Here is a 20687-nt window from a genome sequence, read left to right on the forward strand (position 1 = left end):
TTTTTGAGATAGGTTCTGCCTCTGTCACTCAGGCTCGAGTGCAGTGGCGTAATGTTGGGTCTCTGCAACCTCTGCCTCCTGGGCTCAATGATCCTCTTCTCCTGCCCTAGCTTCCCAAATATCTGGGACTACAGGCACGAGCCACTGTGCCTGACTAATTTTTGTATTCTTTGTAGAGATGGGGTTTTGCCATGTTGCCCAGGCTGATCTGGAACCCCTGAATTCAAGTGATCTGCCTATCTCAGCCTCCCAGAGTTCTGGGATTACAGGCATGAGCTGCCACCCCTGGCCGAAAATTTACTTTTATGCCAGATTGAATGTGGAAGAAAATAAGTGTTCTAATCTAATGTAAATTTGTTTCTCCCGTCTTATGAGTATAGATAATGCTAAGTTTGCAACAGAGAGCACAGAAACGTGCAAGTTACATCTTGCGCCTTGAAGAAATCAGTCCATGGTTGGCTGCCATGACTAACACTGAAATTGCTCTTCCTGGGGAAGTCTCAGCCAGAGACACTGTCACAATCCATAGTGTGGGCGGAACCATCACAATCTTACCGACTAAAACTAAGCCAAAGAAACTTCTCTTTCTTGGATCAGATGGGAAGAGCTATCCTTATCTTTTCAAAGGTAGGATTTAAGACTTACTCCATTTTTCAGAAGAGTATTAGTTTTACTAATGCTTTGTGTGGGTGTATATGGTAGGAGATTATTTCAGGCGAATTTCTGTATGTTATTATTAGCCTGCAGTGCCCTATGTCTTACGTGCTTTTGAAGGGTAGTGGTTGGATGCTGTGCAGAAAGATTTTCCACCCCCACTTTGTGTATGAACTTGTACAAGCAGGACAAGTGAGGTACAGCTAATAATGCTAATATCTACTGCCAGTATCTTGTCCCAAAATAGAATTATTTAATGCTCTCAGCATGCCTCATGGACTGTCAGTTTTTGACTGCCATTGCTAGCTGAAAAAGAGGAGTGGTATGCTCCCAACCCTGTTTAATCACCTATTCTAGCTATTTTAATTTTGTTTTCATAGGACTGGAGGATTTACATCTGGATGAGAGAATAATGCAGTTCCTATCTATTGTGAATACCATGTTTGCTACAATTAATCGCCAAGAAACACCCCGGTTCCATGCTCGACACTATTCTGTAACACCACTAGGAACAAGATCAGGACTAATCCAGTGGGTAGATGGAGCCACACCCTTATTTGGTCTTTACAAACGATGGCAACAACGGGAAGCTGCCTTACAAGCACAAAAGGTTGATTAAATCATCAACACAGTGTATTAGTCTATTCTCTGTTATTGTGTGAAATGCTTCTAGGCTTACTAGACCATTTTTGCATGTTTATAAGCGGTTAAAGAAGGAAAAGACTTGAGGTCCCTAGGAAAGTATTTTTGAGGTTTTTTTTGTTTTTTTTTTTTTTTGAGACACAATCTTGCTCTGTCGCCCAGACTGGAGTGCAGTGGTGTGGTTTTGGGTCACTGCAACCTGTGCCTCCCAGGTTCAAGCAATTCTCCTGCCACAGGCTCCCAAGTAGCTGGAACTATGGGGGGTGCACAACCACAACTGGGTAATTTTTGTTATTTTTAGTAGAGATGGAATTTTGCCATGTTGTCCAGGTTGGTCTTGAACTCCTGGCCTCAAGTGATTCACCTGCCTCGGCCTCCCAAAATGCTGGGATTACAGGCATGAGCCACCGCCTCTGGCCTTGAGGTACCTTTTATAAAAATAAAATTGTTTGCTTTTTTGTTTTGTTTTGTTTTTTAAAGGAACAGGGTCTTACTTTGTTGTCCAGGCTAGAGTGCAGTGGTATGATCATAGCTCATTGCCGCCTTGAACTCCTGGGCTCAAGTATTCCTTCCACCTCAGCCTCCTTAAGTGCAGGGATTATAGGGATGAGCCACCACACCCAGGCAAAAATAGTTATATAAGAGGCAAAAATGATGGCATTGGGTTTATCTTCACTTGAGACAGATTTGGAGAAGGGGAATGTGTGGTTGTTCATCACTCAGTGACTTGATAATTTACAGCTTAATGTTTTTATTGGATTTACCATTCTTTTAAATTAAATTTGTAAACAGTTGCTTTAAAACCCAGTTCTTTTATATTTGTAAATAAGCAATTTTAAATTTGAAATTAATCACCATGGCATCCTATTTTGTATCTGTGAATTTTATGCTTTGATTTAGACTAGGAGTTTAATTTAGAATATATTTTAGCCATGTATCTGAGTGCTTAATATATGCCAGGAACAGTACTAAGCTCTTAGGATACTGAGATAAATTTTATACAGTCTTATCTTCAGGATCCCACATCTAGCTACAGAAAATGCTTCTGATTAGGGTAGGTAGGGGAAAAGAGCAAGAGTTTGAAAGGAGTCAAGTTTTAAACCTAGGCACAGGAGACTGCAGAATTGTTATTGAAGGATAATTTCGAAATAGTAATTAGAGAAGGGCTATCTAAATTCTCATGTAATGTGTTTTTGAATTTCTGTTAATTTTATATTACTGATTAAGTCGTGTGAAGAATGAAGTATGTGCATAAATTATGAACTAAATTGTAAAACTGAATTCTGTATTATAAAGAAGAAAGTAACTTGAGTGTTTAGTTTTGAATTGAACCTTAAGAAAATTAAACAGTAGACTGATTTTTCAGTAAAGTGAATGGGCCTAATTAAAAGGTGTATAAGAAAGATCCATAGTCCAGAAGAATTAGCTATTTTGTATTAATACATGAAATTTAGCTAATGAGAGAATGCTACTGAAAAATCATTTTTAAAAATTCTACTTTACATATAAAAGGCACTCTTTTTCCTTATATAAAATTGATCCTTTCTTTTTTAAAAAAATTGTTTTTTCTTAAGGCCCAAGATTCCTACCAAACTCCTCAGAATCCTGGAATTGTACCCCGTCCTAGTGAACTTTATTACAGTAAAATTGGCCCTGCTTTGAAAACAGTTGGACTTAGCCTGGATGTATCCCGTCGGGATTGGCCTCTTCATGTAATGAAGGCTGTATTGGAAGAGTTAATGGAGGCCACACCCCCGAATCTTCTTGCCAAAGAGCTCTGGTCATCTTGCACAACGCCTGATGAATGGTGGAGAGTTACACAGGTATGTGCTTTGTTTTAGACTATACTCAGTAGTATTTCTTTTGTCTGCTACCTTCTTACCTATCTTGTTTGTCCTCCTTCCCTTCCTTCCTCTGTCCCTCCAGACTTGGTAGTTTCAGACCTATATTTGAGTTTAATATTACAGTTACAAAGGCATGAACATGACTATGTCCGAGGGCAGGATGGGGAAAGAGTTACGGATGAAATGAAAAGGAGATCCTAAGTAAATTAACACAGGAACGGAAAACCGAATACCGCATGTTCTCACTTATAAGTGGGAGTTAAACATTGAACACACATGGACACAAAGAAGGGAACAGCATACACTGGGGCCTACTTGAGGGTGGAGGGCAGTAGGGAGATGAGGTAGGAAAAAATACCTGTTGGGTCACTACCTGGGTGACAGAATAATGTGTACACCAAACCCCAGTGACATGCAGTTTACCCACGTAAAGACCTACACGTGTCCCTCTAAACCTAAAATAAAAAGTTGGAAGGAAAAAAAATTTTTTTAATCAATATTTAAATTTAAAAAAAGAGCCTGGGCATGGTGGCTCACATCTGTAATCCCAGCACTTTTGGGGGCCAAGATGGGTGGATCACCTGAGGTCAAGAGTTCGAGACCAGCCTGCCCAACATGGCGAAAGCCTGTTTCAACTAAAAATACAAAAAAAAAAAAAAATTAGCCCGGCATGGTGGCGGGTGCCTGTAATCCCAGCTACTCGGGAGGCTGAGGCAGGAGAATCACTTGAACCCAGGAGGTGGAGGTTGCAGTGAGCCGAGATTGCACCACTGCACTCCAGCCTGGGCGACAAGAGCAAAACTCTGTCTTTAAAAAAAAAAAAAAGAAAAGAATAAAAAATTTAGAAAGAGACAAACTAGGAAGGCTAAAGAAAAGTTTTTTTGTTTGTGTTTTTTTTTTAATCCAGCATCCTGATAGCTGATTAGTACCAATCAGGTCTACAGTGTTGTATGCCTGCATGACCACATGCAGCAACCTTGAGGAATGCTTTTTATTTGCTGATTTATTTTAAACTAAGGGGTAGGTTTATGGCGCTTTGTAAATTTTATAGTATCACGTCCATGTTGGAGGGGAATTTCTTAATGATGTTTCGCTTGCTGCCCCCATTTCCTTTCCTTTAGTCTTATGCAAGATCTACTGCAGTCATGTCTATGGTTGGATACATAATTGGCCTTGGAGACAGACATCTGGATAACGTTCTCATAGATATGACGACTGGAGAAGTTGTTCACATAGATTACAATGTTTGCTTTGAAAAAGGTAAAATAAAAGTAAACTTTACATTTATGAGGGCCAAATGTTTTTTGGTGAATGGGCAAAAATATAATGATTTGTCTTTTCAAGGTAAAAGCCTTAGAGTTCCTGAGAAAGTACCTTTTCGAATGACACAAAACATTGAAACAGCACTGGGTGTAACTGGAGTAGAAGGTGTATTTAGGCTTTCATGTGAGCAGGTATGCTGTTTTCTCTTCTCCCTTTTAGTGTACTTGTTAAATAAGCAAAACCTATGGAATGAAAAACACACTTTAGTGATGAAACTTGTGGCAGACCTTATTTTAAAAACTCTCCTGAAAACAGGTTTTACACATTATGCGGCGTGGCAGAGAAACCCTGCTGACGCTGCTGGAGGCCTTTGTGTACGACCCTCTGGTAGACTGGACGGCAGGAGGCGAGGCGGGGTTTGCTGGTGCTGTCTATGGTGGAGGCGGCCAGCAGGCCGAGAGCAAGCAGAGCAAGAGAGAGATGGAGCGAGAGATCACCCGCAGCCTGTTTTCTTCCAGAGTAGCTGAGATTAAGGTGAAGCCCAGTGACAGAATAAGTCCTTGTCTTCTTTTTATTAATAGAGTAAACATGCTCATCAAAATGTTGAGTCAAATTGTTTCTCTAATTTTTTGGCAAGACTAATGTATAATATTGAAATGGCAGTTAAATGTGGCAATTTGATGTTATCTTTTTATTAGGTAATTCTTCCACACAAACATGCACAGTTACATTCCACACTCCTAAGAGGTGGGTTCGTGATTTGAAAAAATTATATTTCTTAATTATTGAAATGATGTTTACCAGTGATGACTGTAAATGTTCTTTAATTGGGTAGCTTCCCTTCCCCATCTGGTAGCCAGGGACGCCAATCTTGTTCTGGGTGACATTGGCAACTTTTAATACATAGTATTATGAGATTGAGCCTGTCAGTTTACGCCTGTGTAAACTTGAACACGTTAGTTGTCTTTGTACGGTGGAGGCAATGCATCACCCCTTTGGGGTTTTGTAGAGTTTTGTTTTTCTGATGCTGTCATGTCTCACAATAGGCCCTGTAAGAATCTTCCTAATTGTAATATCTTTTTACAGGTGAACTGGTTTAAGAATAGAGATGAGATGCTGATTGTGCTTCCCAAGTTGGACAGTAGCTTAGATGAATACCTAAGCTTGCAGGAGCAACTGACAGATGTGGAAAAACTGCAGGGCAAACTACTGGAGGAAATAGAGTTTCTAGAAGGAGCTGAAGGGGTGGATCATCCTTCTCACACTCTGCAACACAGGTTTAAAACAGTGTTGAATTCTTCTAAATATGTGCCATTAATTAGAATTTTCATATTTATATAAACATTATCAATAGGGATTAGAATTACTGTAACAGCTCACGTAAATGATAAAAGCTGTCTCAGTGACTGCAACTTCAAAGTGTTAGTAAACAAAAATTCACTGAAATTTTCTGCTTTGATTTTATTTAACTTAATTGTTTGAATGACTAATTATGGGAGATAGGTGGGTGTAGTGGTTAGAACACAAAACTTTGAATCAGAAAATCTGAGTTTTGGTTTTCTTATTACCATTATTGTATCTGAGTCCTTACTCATTTGTACAATGGCAGCTACTTCATCTACCTCACTGAGTTAAGTATTAAATAGGGTGGTTAACTGAAAGAATCTTATACACAGCAGGTGCTCAGTAAAGGGTAGTTGAATATGAAAGTGTTAAGCATTGCGTGAGGCTCTCAGATTACAAAGATCTGTCAAGCATCAGTTTCTAACCTTCAGGGAACCCAAAACTTGGCAGATGTGGTAGTTTTAATTAAAATGTCGTGAGCATAGTTGAGAGAATCACAGGGTCAGGAAAAACAGAGAAGTAAGGGACATTCGAAGGGGGCCCTCAAGATGGACAAGGAGCATACCGGACAGTCCATGTGTGAGCACATTCCAGGGTAGGAAAGTATGTGGAAGAAAACATCAGTAAATCATTTGACTTTGTTTGTGTCCCCCTGATTAGGTATTCTGAACACACCCAACTACAGACTCAGCAAAGAGCTGTTCAGGAAGCAATCCAGGTGAAGCTGAATGAATTTGAACAGTGGATAACACATTATCAGGCTGCATTCAATAATTTAGAAGCAACACAGCTTGCAAGCTTACTTCAAGAGATAAGCACACAAATGGACCTTGGTATGGGTTGACTTATTATAGATTCACATGTGAAACTCTGAGTTTTATAGTCATGTTTTTGTGTGGGGTCCTGGTTTGTGCTTGCTTTTAGTGACAGCTGACTTGGCACTGTTTTACTGTGATTAATATTGTCTTTTACCAAAAGGTCCTCCAAGTTACGTGCCAGCAACAGCCTTTCTGCAGAATGCTGGCCAGGCCCACTTGATTAGCCAGTGCGAGCAGCTGGAGGGGGAGGTTGGTGCTCTCCTGCAGCAGAGGCGCTCTGTGCTCCGTGGCTGTCTGGAACAACTGCATCACTATGCAACCGTGGCTCTGCAGTATCCAAAGGCCATATTTCAGAAACATCGAATTGAACAGTGGAAGACCTGGATGGAAGAGCTCATCTGTAACACCACAGTAGAGCGTTGTCAAGAGCTCTACAGGAAGTAAGTTGATAGTGCTTAATTTTCTTTCTTTCTTTCTTTTTTTTCTTGAGACGGAGTCTCGTTCTGTCACCCAGGCTGGAGTGTAGTGGCATGATCTTGGCTCACTGCAACCTCTGTCTCCCAGGTTCAAGCGATTCTTCTGCCTCAGCCTCCCAAGTAGCTGGAGCTACACCACCACCACGCCTGGCTAATTTTTGTCTTTTTAGTACAGATGGGGTTTCACTAAATTGTCCAGGCTGGTCTTGAACTCCTGACCACGTGATCTGCCTGGTTGGGCCTCCCAAAGTTCTGGGATTACAGGTGTGAGCCACTGTGCCTGGCCAGTTTTATTTCTTGTTGGGTGTGGAAGCAAAGTTGTATTCTACAGCCTCGACCTCCCTGGGCTCAGGTGATCCTCCCACTTCAGCCTCCCAAGTAGCTGGGACCATGGGCGTGTGTCACCATGCCTGAAAAACTTTTATATTTTTTTGTAGAGATGGAGTTTCGCCATGTTGCCCAGGCTGGTCTCAAACTCCTGAGCTCTAGCGATCCTCCTGCCTTGGCCTCCCAAAGTGCTAGGATTACAGGGGTATGAGCCATAGTGCCTGGACTCAAATGTTGATTCTGTCACAGTCACCAACAAGTCCTCTTAGGAAATTGCTTAAGCATCTGTAAAATGTCAATAATGATTTCTACTTTTCAAGGTTTGTTTGAGGATTAAATACAATATTCTTTTGTATGTTGGGGGTGGTTGTGTTAAAACAAGCACCTCTTTCTTATTTTTATAGATATGAAATGCAGTATGCTCCCCAGCCACCCCCAACAGTGTGTCAGTTCATCACTGCCACTGAAATGACCCTGCAGCGGTATGCAGCAGACATCAACAGCAGACTTATTAGACAAGTGGAACGCTTAAAACAGGAAGCTGTCACTGTGCCAGTTTGTGAAGATCAGTTGAAAGAAATTGAACGTTGCATTAAAGTTTTCCTTCATGAGAATGGAGAAGAAGGATCTTTGAGTCTAGCAAGTGTTATTATTTCTGCCCTTTGTACCCTTACAAGGTGAGTTAGCCAACTTCATATTGGACCATTTCCTGTGTCTTATTTTTAATCCCAAACCTAAAATGTTCTTTTGCTTTCCTTAGTCTTGCCCAGTGTTACAGCTGCTTGCTTGCTTTTCAGATTTCAGTTATCTTCGTGGTTTTTTTTTTTTTTTTTGAGACAGGGTCTCACTCTTGACGCCGAGGCTGGAGTGCGGTGACACGATCTCGGCTCACTGCAACCTCAGCCTCCTGAATAACTGGGACTACAGGTGTGTGCCACCACTCCTGGCTAATTTTTGTATTTTTTTGGTAGAGATGGGATTTTGCCATGTTGGTCAGGCTGCTCTCAAACTCCTGACCTGAAGTAATCTACCCACCTCGGCCTCCGAAAATGCTGGAATTACAGGCATGGCCTTGACCTGGCCAATTACCTTGTTTTGTGTATACATTTAAGTTTCACTATACAGATATTTATCTCTTGTAGGCGTAACCTGATGATGGAAGGTGCAGCGTCAAGTGCTGGAGAACAGCTGGTTGATCTGACTTCTCGGGATGGAGCCTGGTTCTTGGAGGAACTCTGCAGTATGAGCGGAAACGTCACCTGCTTGGTTCAGTTACTGAAGCAGTGCCACCTGGTGCCACAGGACTTAGACATCCCGAACCCCATGGAAGCGTCTGAGACAGTTCACTTAGCCAATGGAGTGTATACCTCACTTCAGGTGAGCACTTTTATTTTAAATATTAGTTTGTTTTAGATACTGAATATTGTCTTTCTCATCTCTTTAATCCAGGAAAACAATTTGACTTCCACTTTTGTTACTCAGCCAGTCATTTAAAGGAAAGATAATTGTGAGGTTTATAGCTGTAACTTGGTTACAGTTGCTCTTTGTTTTTTTGAATTTTTATAGCGACTTTATTTGTAGTAGTCAAAAACTGGAATCAAATCAAAAGTTCATCAATAAGCAAATGGATAAATAAAATGTGGTACATCCACATAATGGAATACTTCTTAGCAATTAAAGTGAATGACCCCTTGATACATACAGCCACATGTATGACTCTCAGAATAATTATGCTGAGTAAAGAAAGCTAGACATTTCTACCCCTATAAATGGAGAGTCTATAATAGGATAAAAAGCAGATCAGTGTTTACCTGGAAGTGGAGGAGGTGATATGGAGAAGTATGAGTGAGAGAGATGAAAAAGAGTCAGGAGGAAACTTGTAGGGTAATCGGTATGCTGATTTTCTTGATTGTGGTGACAGTTTCATGAGTGTATGCAAGTACCAAAGTATACCAAATTATATGTTTAAAACGTGCAGTTTATTATGTGCAAATTATACCTTGATAGGACTTTTTTTTGAAGGGAAATAGAAGCCACTTATAACCAAACCAAAAAGAGAATAACAATACTAATATCACTATCGGAAATATGATTCCTAAAAATTAGTAACATTATATAACAGACTTTAGGATAGTTCTTTTTGTTCTTAAGGTACATCATCCTAGGAATGTTTAATTATATAACTTTTTAAAGTCATTTGAAATAGTTCCTGAAAAATTTCACACGACTACAAAACAATTTAAAAAGAAAATTTTTAAAAGTAGAAATAAAAAGTAAACAAAAGATGTACTTACATGAATGAGTTGATGGCATAGTTACATATGTTTGCTCTTAATATATGGCTCTAAGTCTCCAAATATGTAACTTAGCTAAACTCAGAAAACATTAAAATTTTTTTTCTCATTTATTTATAGGAATTGAATTCAAATTTCCGGCAAATCATATTTCCAGAAGCACTTCGATGTTTAATGAAAGGGGAATACACATTAGAAAGTATGCTGCATGAACTGGACGGTCTTATTGAGCAGACCACCGATGGCGTTCCCCTGCAGACTCTAGTGGAATCTCTTCAGGCCTACTTAAGAAATGCAGCTATGGGACTGGAAGAAGAAACACATGCTCATTACATCGATGTTGCCAGGCAAGTGAATGCTGGCTGTGCCGTTTCCTCGTAAAAGAGATGGGACAGCCAGAGAAAGGGATTCTGAGCTCTTTACCGTAAGTTTACTTTTAGTTTTTAGAGCAGGTATAATTACTTATAAATGCTCGTACACATATCTTTGTAAAACTTTTTTATTTTGAAATGATTATACATCACAAGAAGTTGCTTTAAAAAAAAGTGCAGGCAGGTATTGTGCATGCTTCATCCTTCCTTCAATGTTAGTATCTATAGCAATACTATGAAACCGACAATGATATAGTCCACACTGCCTACTCAGATTTCACTAGTTATATATGCACTCACTTGTGTGTGTGCGTGTGTGCAAGTGTATAGTTCAGTCACATAGATACATATATCCTTTTAGTGCTTGTGGTTACATACATGTACATACACACAGTCAAACATGATATTTTTTAAGCCATCTTATAGAACCCTGTGGAGGCACCTGAGACATTTTATTTAGCTAACAGAGTATACACCTCATTTCAGGTGAATACTTTTAAATTAGTTTAAATATTGTAAGTTTGTTTTAGCTAATTGAATATAGTATTTTTCATCTCAGTCCAGAAAAGCAATCTGACTTTGAAATCTGTAGAGTTTGGGCAGTTCCTCCAGGCATGCATTGTATGCAGAGCTAAGCCCTAAGCTCCTTTGTCCCTAGTGATTCAGGGCCTCTTTTCTTTGGCATTCCAATGTCTAATTCACAAAAGAAGTATAATTGAGAGAGCAGAAATGGATTGTAGCACCGTTTCCTCCCATGGGAAATTTCAAAGATACAAGAAAGTAGAGAGAATAGATTTCTAATGAACCCCATGTCACCACCTTTGGTAATTATCTGCACTGGGTTAGTCTGGTTTAAATTTACTATCCTAGTTATTTTGAAGCAAATATTTTTTTCATTCTTAAATATTAATAATGCAAGAAGTATATATGTGTGTGTGTGTGTGTGTGTGTGTGTATATATATATGATCTTACTTTTCTTGACTGTGGTGTCATTATTTCACGAAAAAAGTAGCAATAATTCCTTAATGTTAATTATCCTGCATTCAGAAATTTCCTATTTCTCATGTTTCTTTGGAGTGGTTATATTCATAGAATAAGAAATATATACATACATATTCATAAATATATATTCATATATATATATATATTTTTTTTGAGATGGAGTCTCGCTGTGTTGCTAGGCTGGAGTGCAATGGTGCGATCTCAGCTCACTGCAGCCTCCACCTCCTGGGTTCAAGGGATTCTCCTGTCTCAGCCTCCCGAGTAGCTGGGACTGTAGGCGTACTCCACCTTGCCCAGCTAGAAAAAGTGTAATCATTAATAGCATAAACAAATATTAGCTAAGTAGCAATTTAGATTATTTGTAGAACAGCTTTATCATATAATTTTTAGCAGTATTTAAAAAGTTAAATGCTAGATCTGTACATCTTTGTTTTGCACTGAATTTCAGACTTCATTTTCTCTCTCTTAATATCCTATCTGGATTTGCCTTATCCTCATACAGAGGAATGTTTACCTAAATGTGTACTTTGGGTAACAAGCTTTGTGCCTGGATCTATGGCAGCCTGTCTGTGCCTTGTTTCAGAGAAGCTTTTTTTGGGTAATCTCAAGGAAAATCTCATACCATCTTACAGCAATTTTTCCATTAGACATTTATCTGGTAGCTTGACATTTTTAATTCTCTTAAAAATTCTTAATAGTTCCAGCCATCTGGAATGATTTCTGTGTGTGTGTGTGTGTGTGTGTGTGTGTGTGTGGTAAGATATAGTGCCTGGATACTTAAGCACTATATAAGTCTTAATGGTAATGTGAGGGGTGAATTTCTGAAGACCTTACATTCAAAATGTGCATAAAAACCAAGTATACCCAAAACAGCAAGTAGAGTTTGTTGTATCGTATCTTACAGTAGTATTGTGAACATACTTGACAATTTACTAGGTCCACCAGCTTTAGAATGGTGTGATTTCTGACATTTTCAATATGGGATTTTACATTATTTCATATTTTGTGTGTAAAAGTGAGACTAATCACTCAAGTTTGCATAAAATTTAATCACATAACAGTCATTAATAATGAATTGGAATCATTGAAATCCTATTGTGGTTGACATGAAATACCATTTTATCATCATAACACTCCTGTTTTTTTGAGATGGAGTTTCGCTCTTGTTGCCCAGACTGGAGTGTAATGGCGTGATCTTGGCTCACAGCAACCTCCACCTCCTAGGTTGAAGTGATTCTCCTGCCTCAGCCTCCCAAGTAGCTGGGATTACAGGTGCCCACCACCACACCCGGCTGATTTTTTTGTAGTTTTAGTAGAGACGGAGTTTCTCCATGTTGGCCGGGGTTTCTCCATGTTGGCCAGGCTGGTCTCGAACTCCTGATCTCAGGTGTTCCGGCCACCTAGGCCTCCCAAAGTGCTGGGATTACAGGCGTGAGCCACTGCACCCGGCCTAATAACACTTCTTCTTAATGCCAGAAGGCTTTCTAGAGTTCGCATGCAGCTGTGAGATGTACTGACTTTTTATGTTCCTACCAAAGGCATTACTTTTCAGCGAAGGTTTTAACTCCCTTTGTTTTCCTGTAGACTACTACATGCTCAGTATGGTGAATTAATCCAACCAAGAAATGGTTCAGTTGAAGAAACACCCAAAATGTCAGCTGGCCAGATGCTTTTGGTAGCATTCGATGGCATGTTTGCTCAAGTTGAAACTGCTTTCGGCTTATTAGTTGAAAAGGTAAATGTGGACTTGAATTTAAAAGTAATGCAAGTGCCATAAAGTAGTTGTTCAGTTGTGTGAAGAGTGGGGAAATGAACTTTGTTTTCTTTCATTTACATAGTTGAACAAGATGGAAATTCCTATAGCTTGGCGAAAGATTGACATCATAAGGGAAGCCAGGAGTACTCAAGTTAATTTTTTTGATGATGATAATCACCGGCAAGTGCTAGAAGAGATTTTCTTTCTAAAAAGACTACAGACGATTAAGGAGTTCTTCAGGCTCTGTGGTACCTTTTCTAAAACATTGTCAGGTAATATTCTACCTGTAAACATGCTAGCTTTAGCTATGTAGCACTATGGAAGGGGGCAGGGTAGAGTAGGCTTAATTTAATTATACATTCATGACACCTTAAATACTATAAATAAACGGCATATTACTTGATTTTTTTCATGAAATACTTTATAAGAAATTTTTCCTTTTTGTAGGATCAAGTTCACTTGAAGATCAGAATACTGTGAATGGGCCTGTACAGATTGTCAATGTGAAAACCCTTTTTAGAAACTCTTGTTTCAGTGAAGACCAAATGGCCAAACCTATCAAGGCATTCACGGCTGACTTTGTGAGGCAGCTCTTGATAGGACTACCTAACCAAGCCCTCGGACTCACACTGTGCAGTTTTATCAGTGCTCTGGGTGTAGACATCATTGCTCAAGTAGAGGCAAAGGACTTTGGTGCCGAAAGCAAAGTTTCTGTTGATGATCTCTGTAAGAAAGCGGTGGAACATAACATCCAGATTGGGAAATTCTCTCAGTTGGTTATGAACAGGGCAACCGTGTTAGCAAGTTCTTATGACACTGCCTGGAAGAAGCATGACTTGGTGCGAAGGCTGGAAACCAGTATTTCTTCTTGTAAGACAAGCCTGCAGCGAGTTCAGCTGCATATTGCCATGTTTCAGGTAAGTGTTTTTCATTATAATGTGTTTTTCCTCAAGGTAGGAAACTTGAAAAACGGGAGAAATTAATATAAAACAATACACAGAAAATTTTTTAAAACTTCCTGAACTTACGCCAACCCAGTGCAAACACACCATTGCATTTTGGCAGTTTCTTCCCAATGATACTTGTTTCTCTTCTGTATAGTTGAGATCGTTTATCCTCTATGGTTTTGTGTCCTTAGAATTTCTTTCCATCAGGGCTGTGTGATAAGCATGATCTGTATTAAATACTGCTTTTTTTTTTTTTTGAGGCAGAGTTTTGCTCTTGTTGCCCAGACTGGAGTACAATGGCGTGATTTTGGCTCATCGCAGCCTCCACCTCCTGGGTTCAAGCGATTCTCCTGCCTCAGCCTCCCGACTAGCTGGGATTACAGGCATGCACCACCATGCCTGGCTAATTTTGTATTTTTAGTAGAGGTGGGGTTTCTCCATGTTGGTTAGGCTGGTCTCAAACTCCCAACCTCAGGTGATCTGCCCGCCTTGGGCTCCCAAAGTGTTGGGATTACAGGTGTGAGCCACTGTGCCTGGCATAAATATAGTTTTTAATGTTGAATTCATTCACATGTAGGTGTGCTTCCCGTCTTTATTTCTAAAGTAGTTTATTTTCCTTGATGCCCTACTCATGTGATAAACAGCTTTGGGAATAAATCTGTCTTTATTTTGGAAATGGTTTTTAGAAGCCTAGTTTTGGCCTTAATTACTTAGGGGATGTATAATGTATGACAGCACAGCTTTGGGGTGAGATGGATTTGTATTTAAATCAGACTTAGGTATATAAACTTGTACTTAACTTCCTTAAGCTCTGATTTCCTTAACTGTAGTTAACATCTTCAGAATTACTATTTAAATGTTGCATGTGAGTGGTCCAAGAAATTTATTAGCTATGTTCCACCTCAAGAAGACTTTCACCTGGATGTGATTGTTTTCAGTGTGTCTTTTCTGTTACTTCTCCCTGCTTACCTCCCATTGGCTGCAGCTGGGATTTTTTCTCTTCCACCAGTCCTAGGTTGCACCTCCCTTTCCTTATTTATCGAAATGCTTTTTTCCTGCTGATTTTATTACATTTCTTTTTCTTTGAACAGTGGCAACATGAAGATCTACTTATCAATAGACCACAAGCCATGTCAGTCACACCTCCCCCACGGTCTGCTATCCTAACCAGCATGAAAAAGAAACTGCATACCCTGAGCCAAATTGAAACTTCTATTGCAACAGTTCAGGTGTGTTTTGCCAGATCTTCCTTCCAGGGCATCTTCCTTTTAGAAATAACCAACGCTACGATTGTTAGTGCTCTGTTGTTGTATGTGTCCTTGGTTTGTAAGCCAGAAGAGCATAATTTTTTTCACTTTTGCTTTTAATTTATACACACACACACACACACACACACACACATTTTTTTTGGAGACAAAGTCTCACTTTGTCGCCCAGGTTGGAGTGCAGTGGCACTATCTCACCTCACTGCAACCTCTGCCTCCCGGGTTCAAGCGATTCTCCTGTTTCAGCCTCTTAAGTAGCTGGGACTACAGGCGTGCACCACCATGTCCAGCTAATTTTAGGTAGATAGAACGTTTCACCATATTGGCCAGGCTGGTCTCGAACTCCTGACCTCAGGTGATCTGCCCATCTTGGCCTCCCAAAGTACTGGAATTGCAGGCATGAGCTAACGCGCCCGGCCTCTATTTTTTATTTCTTACCCTCCAAGGTAACTGAGTCTTATAGTAACAGGTATATTTTGAACCAGGAGTAGAAACATACTAAATATCTCAGGTTTTTAATGAACTTGATAATTACTGTGCCTTGATACATTAAGGAAACTGGTGATTAGAAAAACTTTGAATACTGAATTTGTTTTGTGAAATGTATATAAATAGTTCTATTTTGTTTAATAATAGTGGTAGCTAAGAAGCATGGGCATTTCTTATGTTGTATAGATAATGGAATTTTGGGATGCCTAAGGCAGCAGAGTATTTTTCTGAACTATTATATTGCCTGGATATTGAAAGCTGTATACATAATCCTTCTACTTATTTTTTTACATAAGAGAAACTTGCCTTAATGAAAGTTATATATATCTTTATATTGTCTGTCCTTTATACTTCATGTACTCAGTAGTAACTGACATTTTTCTGTTTTTGTAAATTAATAGCAGTATAAAATCAAGTATAATTCTGTGATGTTTTAAAGTTTTGTAATGAAGCTTTTTTGGAGCTCAGTCATTTGAAGATTGAAATGAGCTTTCTCTACAGTGTATTGGTCAGAGAAAAGATGTGTTTTCAACTTACAAGAATGAACTCTTCCTCTTAATGATTTTAGAGACATGGACATGCAGGAAAGTAGAGGGAGTTGGGGAGAGAAAATGTGAATGTGTCCACCTGAAATGTTGAATAAATAATCAGATAACTTTGTTACGTGAAACTTTCTTGTCATGATAATCTGGATGGATTTTTACCATTATTTTTGTAAACTTGGCCAGGCATGGTGGTTCACGCCTATGAACCCAGCACTTTGGGAGGCCGAGGCGGGTGGATTGCTTGAGGCCAGGAGTTTGAGACCAGCCTGGGCAACATAGTAAAACCTTGTCTCTACAAAAAATACAAAAAATTAGTTAGGGCATGGTGGCACCCACCTCTTGTCCTAGCTGCTCAGGAGGCTGAGGTGGGAGGATGGCTTGAGCCCAGGAGGCAGAGGTTGCCGTGAGCCAAGATTGTGGCCGGGTGTGGTGGCTCACATCTGTAATCCCAGCACTTTGGGAGGCTGAGGTGGGTGGATCACGAGGTCAGGAGTTCAAGACCAGCCTGGCCAAGATGGTGAAATTCCGTCTCTACTAAAACTACAAAAATTAGCCAGGCGCAGTGACAAGGTGCCTGTAGTCCCAGCTACTCGGGAGGCTGAGGCAGGAGAATTGCTTGAACCCAGGTGGCAAAGGTTGCAGTGAGCGGAGATTGCACCACTGCACTCCAGCCTGGGTGACAAGAGTGAGACTCCATCTCGGAAAAAAAAAAAAAAAAAAAAAAAAAAGAGTTTGGTGTAGCAGATTTTTTATTTTTTAAAGATCATTTTATTTTAAAATGAAAGTGAAACTTCCTTCTGTACATTTTAAGATAATAAACTGAAAGCCAGTTGTTGCCTCTCTCTCCATACATGTTTGGCCTTAAATGTTCAAAGGGAAATCAAGGTTAATTCCAAAAGGTGATTGTTAAAGCTTTGTTTTCTAAATTATATATGTCCACCCTGGTTCTTTTGAATCTTTATTGTGTTATATAAAATACTCCACAGATAGGAAGTAGAGAATGTCATATACATTCACCAAGATTCTGTTGGCTTTTATAGGAGAAGCTAGCAGCACTTGAAGCAAGTATTGAACAGCGACTCAAGTGGGCAGGTGGTGCCAACCCTGCATTGGCCCCTGTATTACAAGATTTTGAAGCAACGATAGCTGAAAGAAGAAATCTTGTCCTTAAAGAGAGCCAAAGAGCAAGTCAGGTATTGTGACTTACATGCACTATCTTTGTATTCACTTACAGGATTAGATGAGTAGCCGGAAATTATATGTGGGGTTATCAGGGGAGCTTGAGAGCCCACATTTTGGTTCACAGCACCAGGAGGAGGGACTGATGGGCCTTTCAGGGCATGCCTTAAGTTGAACCTACAGCAGGTTATTTCCCTGGGCCTTTACTGCCTCCCATTTAAATGTTAATTAAATAAATTCAGCCTCTGTTGAAAAATAAAGAAGTTTTAAATTCATATTTGTTTAAGATTCTCTGGTTCTCTTTTATACGACTAAAGCAATTCAAAGATTTGGAAAGGTACTTTGAATATTATTTTTTCCACATGACAATAAAAACGTCTTAAGACCTTGTGCCCTGTCGGCCAGGCACCGTGGCTTACACCTGTAATCCCAGCACTTTGGGAGATTGAGGTGGGCGGATCACAAGGTCAGGAGTTCAAGACCAGCCTGACCAGTATGGGGAAACCCCATCTCTACTAAAAATACAAAAAAATTAGCTGGGTGTCGTGGCGGGTGCCTGTAGTCCCAGCTACTCAGGAGGCTGAGGCAGGAGAATTGCTTGAACCTGGGAGCCAGAGGTTGCAGTGATCCAAGATCGTGCCACTGAATTCCAGCCTGGGTGACAGAGCAAGACTCTGTCTCCAAAAAAAAAAAAAAAAAAAAAAAAAAGGAAAGTCTTGTTCCCTGTCAAGAGGCTGTGGATTGGGCAGGGGGAGGACAACCAAAAAAACTGTTATGGACATTTTCGACTAAGTACAAAATTGGAGTAATACATGATACTCATATTTCATACCTGTCACCAATGCTTAATAATGCTCAACTTAAGTCCTATCTTATTTCACCCATACTCCCTAATCCTCCTTTCCATCCATATTTAATAGAAATCCCAAATAGTACATAATTTTGTCTATAAATTTTTCAGTATATACCTATTAAGAACTATTTAAGAATGTATCATAGCTGGGCATGGTATGTCCCTTTAGCTCTAGCTACTCAGAAGTCTGAGGCAGGCGGATGGCTTGAAGCTAGGAGTTCGAAACCAGCCTGGGCAACATAGTAAGATACTGTCTCTACCAAAAAAAAATTTTTTCTTTTTTTTTTTTTTTGAGACGCAGTTTTGCTCTTGTTGCCCAGGCTGTAGTGCAGTGGTGTGATCTTGGCTCACTGCAACCTCTGCCTCCAGAGTTCAAGCAATTCTCCTGCCTCAGCCTCCCAAGTAGCTGGGATTACAGGCACCTGCCACCATGCCCAGCTAATTTTTTTGTATTTTTAGTGGAGACGGGGTTTCACCATGTTGGCCAGGTTGGTCTCGAACTCCTGACCTCAGGTGATCCGCTGGCCTCGGCCTCCCAAAGTGCTGGGATTATGGGTGTGAGTCACCACACCTGGCCAATAAAATTTTTTTTTTTTTTTTTTGGCTAGGCATGGTGGCACGCACCTCTAGTCCCAGCTGGAAGACAAGCTACCTGGGAGACTAAGGCGGGAGGATTGCTTGAGCCCAGGAGTCTAAGGCTACAGTGAGCCATAGTTAAGCCACTGTACTTCAGCCTGGGCAACAGGGGAGACCCTGTCTCAAAGAAAACAAAAAACAAAAAAAACTAACCACCACAATATTAATCATACCTTTAAGATGAGCTTAATATTGCCAGATAAGTTAGGCAAGAATAGAAGCAGAAGGGGAACATTCTGACGGAAGTGTCTTCTGAATTGTGGATGTAACACAAATTGCAGCTAAATATGATAACAGCTTTATTGTGAAGTAAATATTCTATGTAAAAACAGTAAGTAACGTAGAAGATACATTTACCTAATTGTTCGTCAGTGCTTTTGGCCATCTCAGACCTAACAGTATAAATATAAATGTACGTTTATTTACAACCTTTATAAGGTTTTGGTCTATTTCCCAAACATTTTCAGCACTAATTCTGGTCCTGAATTCTCAAAATGAGAAAGTAGTATTTTTTCGTGTTATTAATTGCCACCTCCCTTTCCCACCTTCCCCCCATCTCCTCTTGTGGTTCCATTTCTGTCTTCACAGGTCACTTTTCTCTGCAGCAATATCATTCATTTTGAAAGTCTACGAACAAGAACTGCAGAAGCCTTAAACCTGGATGCGGCGTTATTTGAACTAATCAAGCGATGTCAGCAGATGTGTTCGTTTGCATCACAGTTTAACAGTTCAGTGTCTGAGTTAGAGCTTCGTTTATTACAGAGAGTGGTGAGTCTTGGTGGAAGGAAACTTGATTAAATTAAGGCTAGCGTTATACTATCAAAATCAATTTAATATATACATTCAGATTACATTTGTTGAGAATATACTGTATGTAAGAGGTTGTTATGGGGGCGGGGGGGGACAGTGATGATTAAATTATTTTCTTAGCCGCCCCCCTTCCCAGACACATATTATATATTTAAAAATATGAAAAATGAGAAAGTGTAAAGGCTCCTCAGAGCTACAACCAAAATACTATGAAAGTTTAGAATGGAGGAGAAAGACGGTATATAGCAAATGATTCCGATGCACTGAAAACATAGAGCGGGAGAAAGAGGGCTTATGGAAGATGAATGCTTGAAAGGTTAGTGAAGGCCAGAAATAGCAAGTTGGCAAATTTGACATTTATATTTGGTCAGAAAGCTTAAAGTTGTATGTTAGGAAGTTCACATTTCATCTCGAAGAGTTATTTAGAATTTAGGGACCTGGATTGCCAGTCATCTTTGTGGTTCCAAATGTATTTCTCAGGTCTTAAACTTTAAGCATTTATAACCTGTGTGATTATGCAGGGAAAGTAAAAATCTTCATCTATCTTTCATAGATTATTGAGATTATTGTTAAGTAACTTGTAGGTAATTAATTCATGACATAGCAATGGAGGTTCTCTTTGTGTCAGCTTGAGTTACTAATATCTTTTGATGATGATAATGAAGAAAGGACTCATTATTTCAGCTGATACTCGAAGTCAAACAAATGCTTGTTCTATTTAGGACACTGGTCTTGAACATCCTATTGGCAGCTCTGAATGGCTTTTGTCAGCACACAAACAATTGACCCAGGATATGTCTACTCAGAGGGCAATTCAGACAGAGAAAGAGCAGCAGATAGAAACGGTCTGTGACACAATTCAGAATCTGGTTGATAATATAAAGACTGTGCTCACTGGTCATAACCGACAGCTTGGAGATGTCAAACATCTCTTGAAAGCTATGGCTAAGGTAAGACTAATACCATGAACACACATTTCCTGTCCCTCTTTTATAAAATTTACTAGTTTTATTTATAGGAAAAGCAGTGACATTTTGTAAATAACAATTTATCTCATCGCATCTTCCAATTTATTTGTAACTGAGTTAACTTGTGTTTTCATCAACTATTTTTTTAAAACTAGTAGTAGTAGTTGGAATTTCATACACAGAGAAACTAAGGCTTAAATAGA

At 39.6% G+C, this 20687-nt stretch overlaps 1 protein-coding gene across 1 annotated transcript in view; it reads left to right on the forward strand.

The window, feature by feature from the left end:
* The window catches only part of SMG1 (SMG1 phosphatidylinositol 3-kinase-related kinase), an 88635-nt gene that overhangs the window by 57781 nt on the left and 10167 nt on the right, over positions 1-20687 (forward strand). Inside the window, exons 40-58 of the mRNA XM_011976087.1 lie at positions 381-627; positions 1035-1264; positions 2871-3119; positions 4262-4400; positions 4485-4594; positions 4719-4937; positions 5490-5680; positions 6408-6580; positions 6726-7005; positions 7773-8045; positions 8511-8745; positions 9783-10009; positions 12621-12771; positions 12875-13064; positions 13240-13709; positions 14831-14968; positions 17079-17231; positions 19295-19474; positions 20239-20466. Coding sequence (XP_011831477.1) covers positions 381-627; positions 1035-1264; positions 2871-3119; positions 4262-4400; positions 4485-4594; positions 4719-4937; positions 5490-5680; positions 6408-6580; positions 6726-7005; positions 7773-8045; positions 8511-8745; positions 9783-10009; positions 12621-12771; positions 12875-13064; positions 13240-13709; positions 14831-14968; positions 17079-17231; positions 19295-19474; positions 20239-20466 — 4083 coding nt within the window. The remainder of the gene's footprint in view (positions 1-380; positions 628-1034; positions 1265-2870; positions 3120-4261; positions 4401-4484; positions 4595-4718; positions 4938-5489; positions 5681-6407; positions 6581-6725; positions 7006-7772; positions 8046-8510; positions 8746-9782; positions 10010-12620; positions 12772-12874; positions 13065-13239; positions 13710-14830; positions 14969-17078; positions 17232-19294; positions 19475-20238; positions 20467-20687) is intronic.

Source organism: Mandrillus leucophaeus, unplaced genomic scaffold (genome assembly GCF_000951045.1).
Source record: "Mandrillus leucophaeus isolate KB7577 unplaced genomic scaffold, Mleu.le_1.0 Scaffold162, whole genome shotgun sequence".
In the NCBI taxonomy this organism is placed as follows: Eukaryota; Metazoa; Chordata; class Mammalia; order Primates; family Cercopithecidae; genus Mandrillus; species Mandrillus leucophaeus.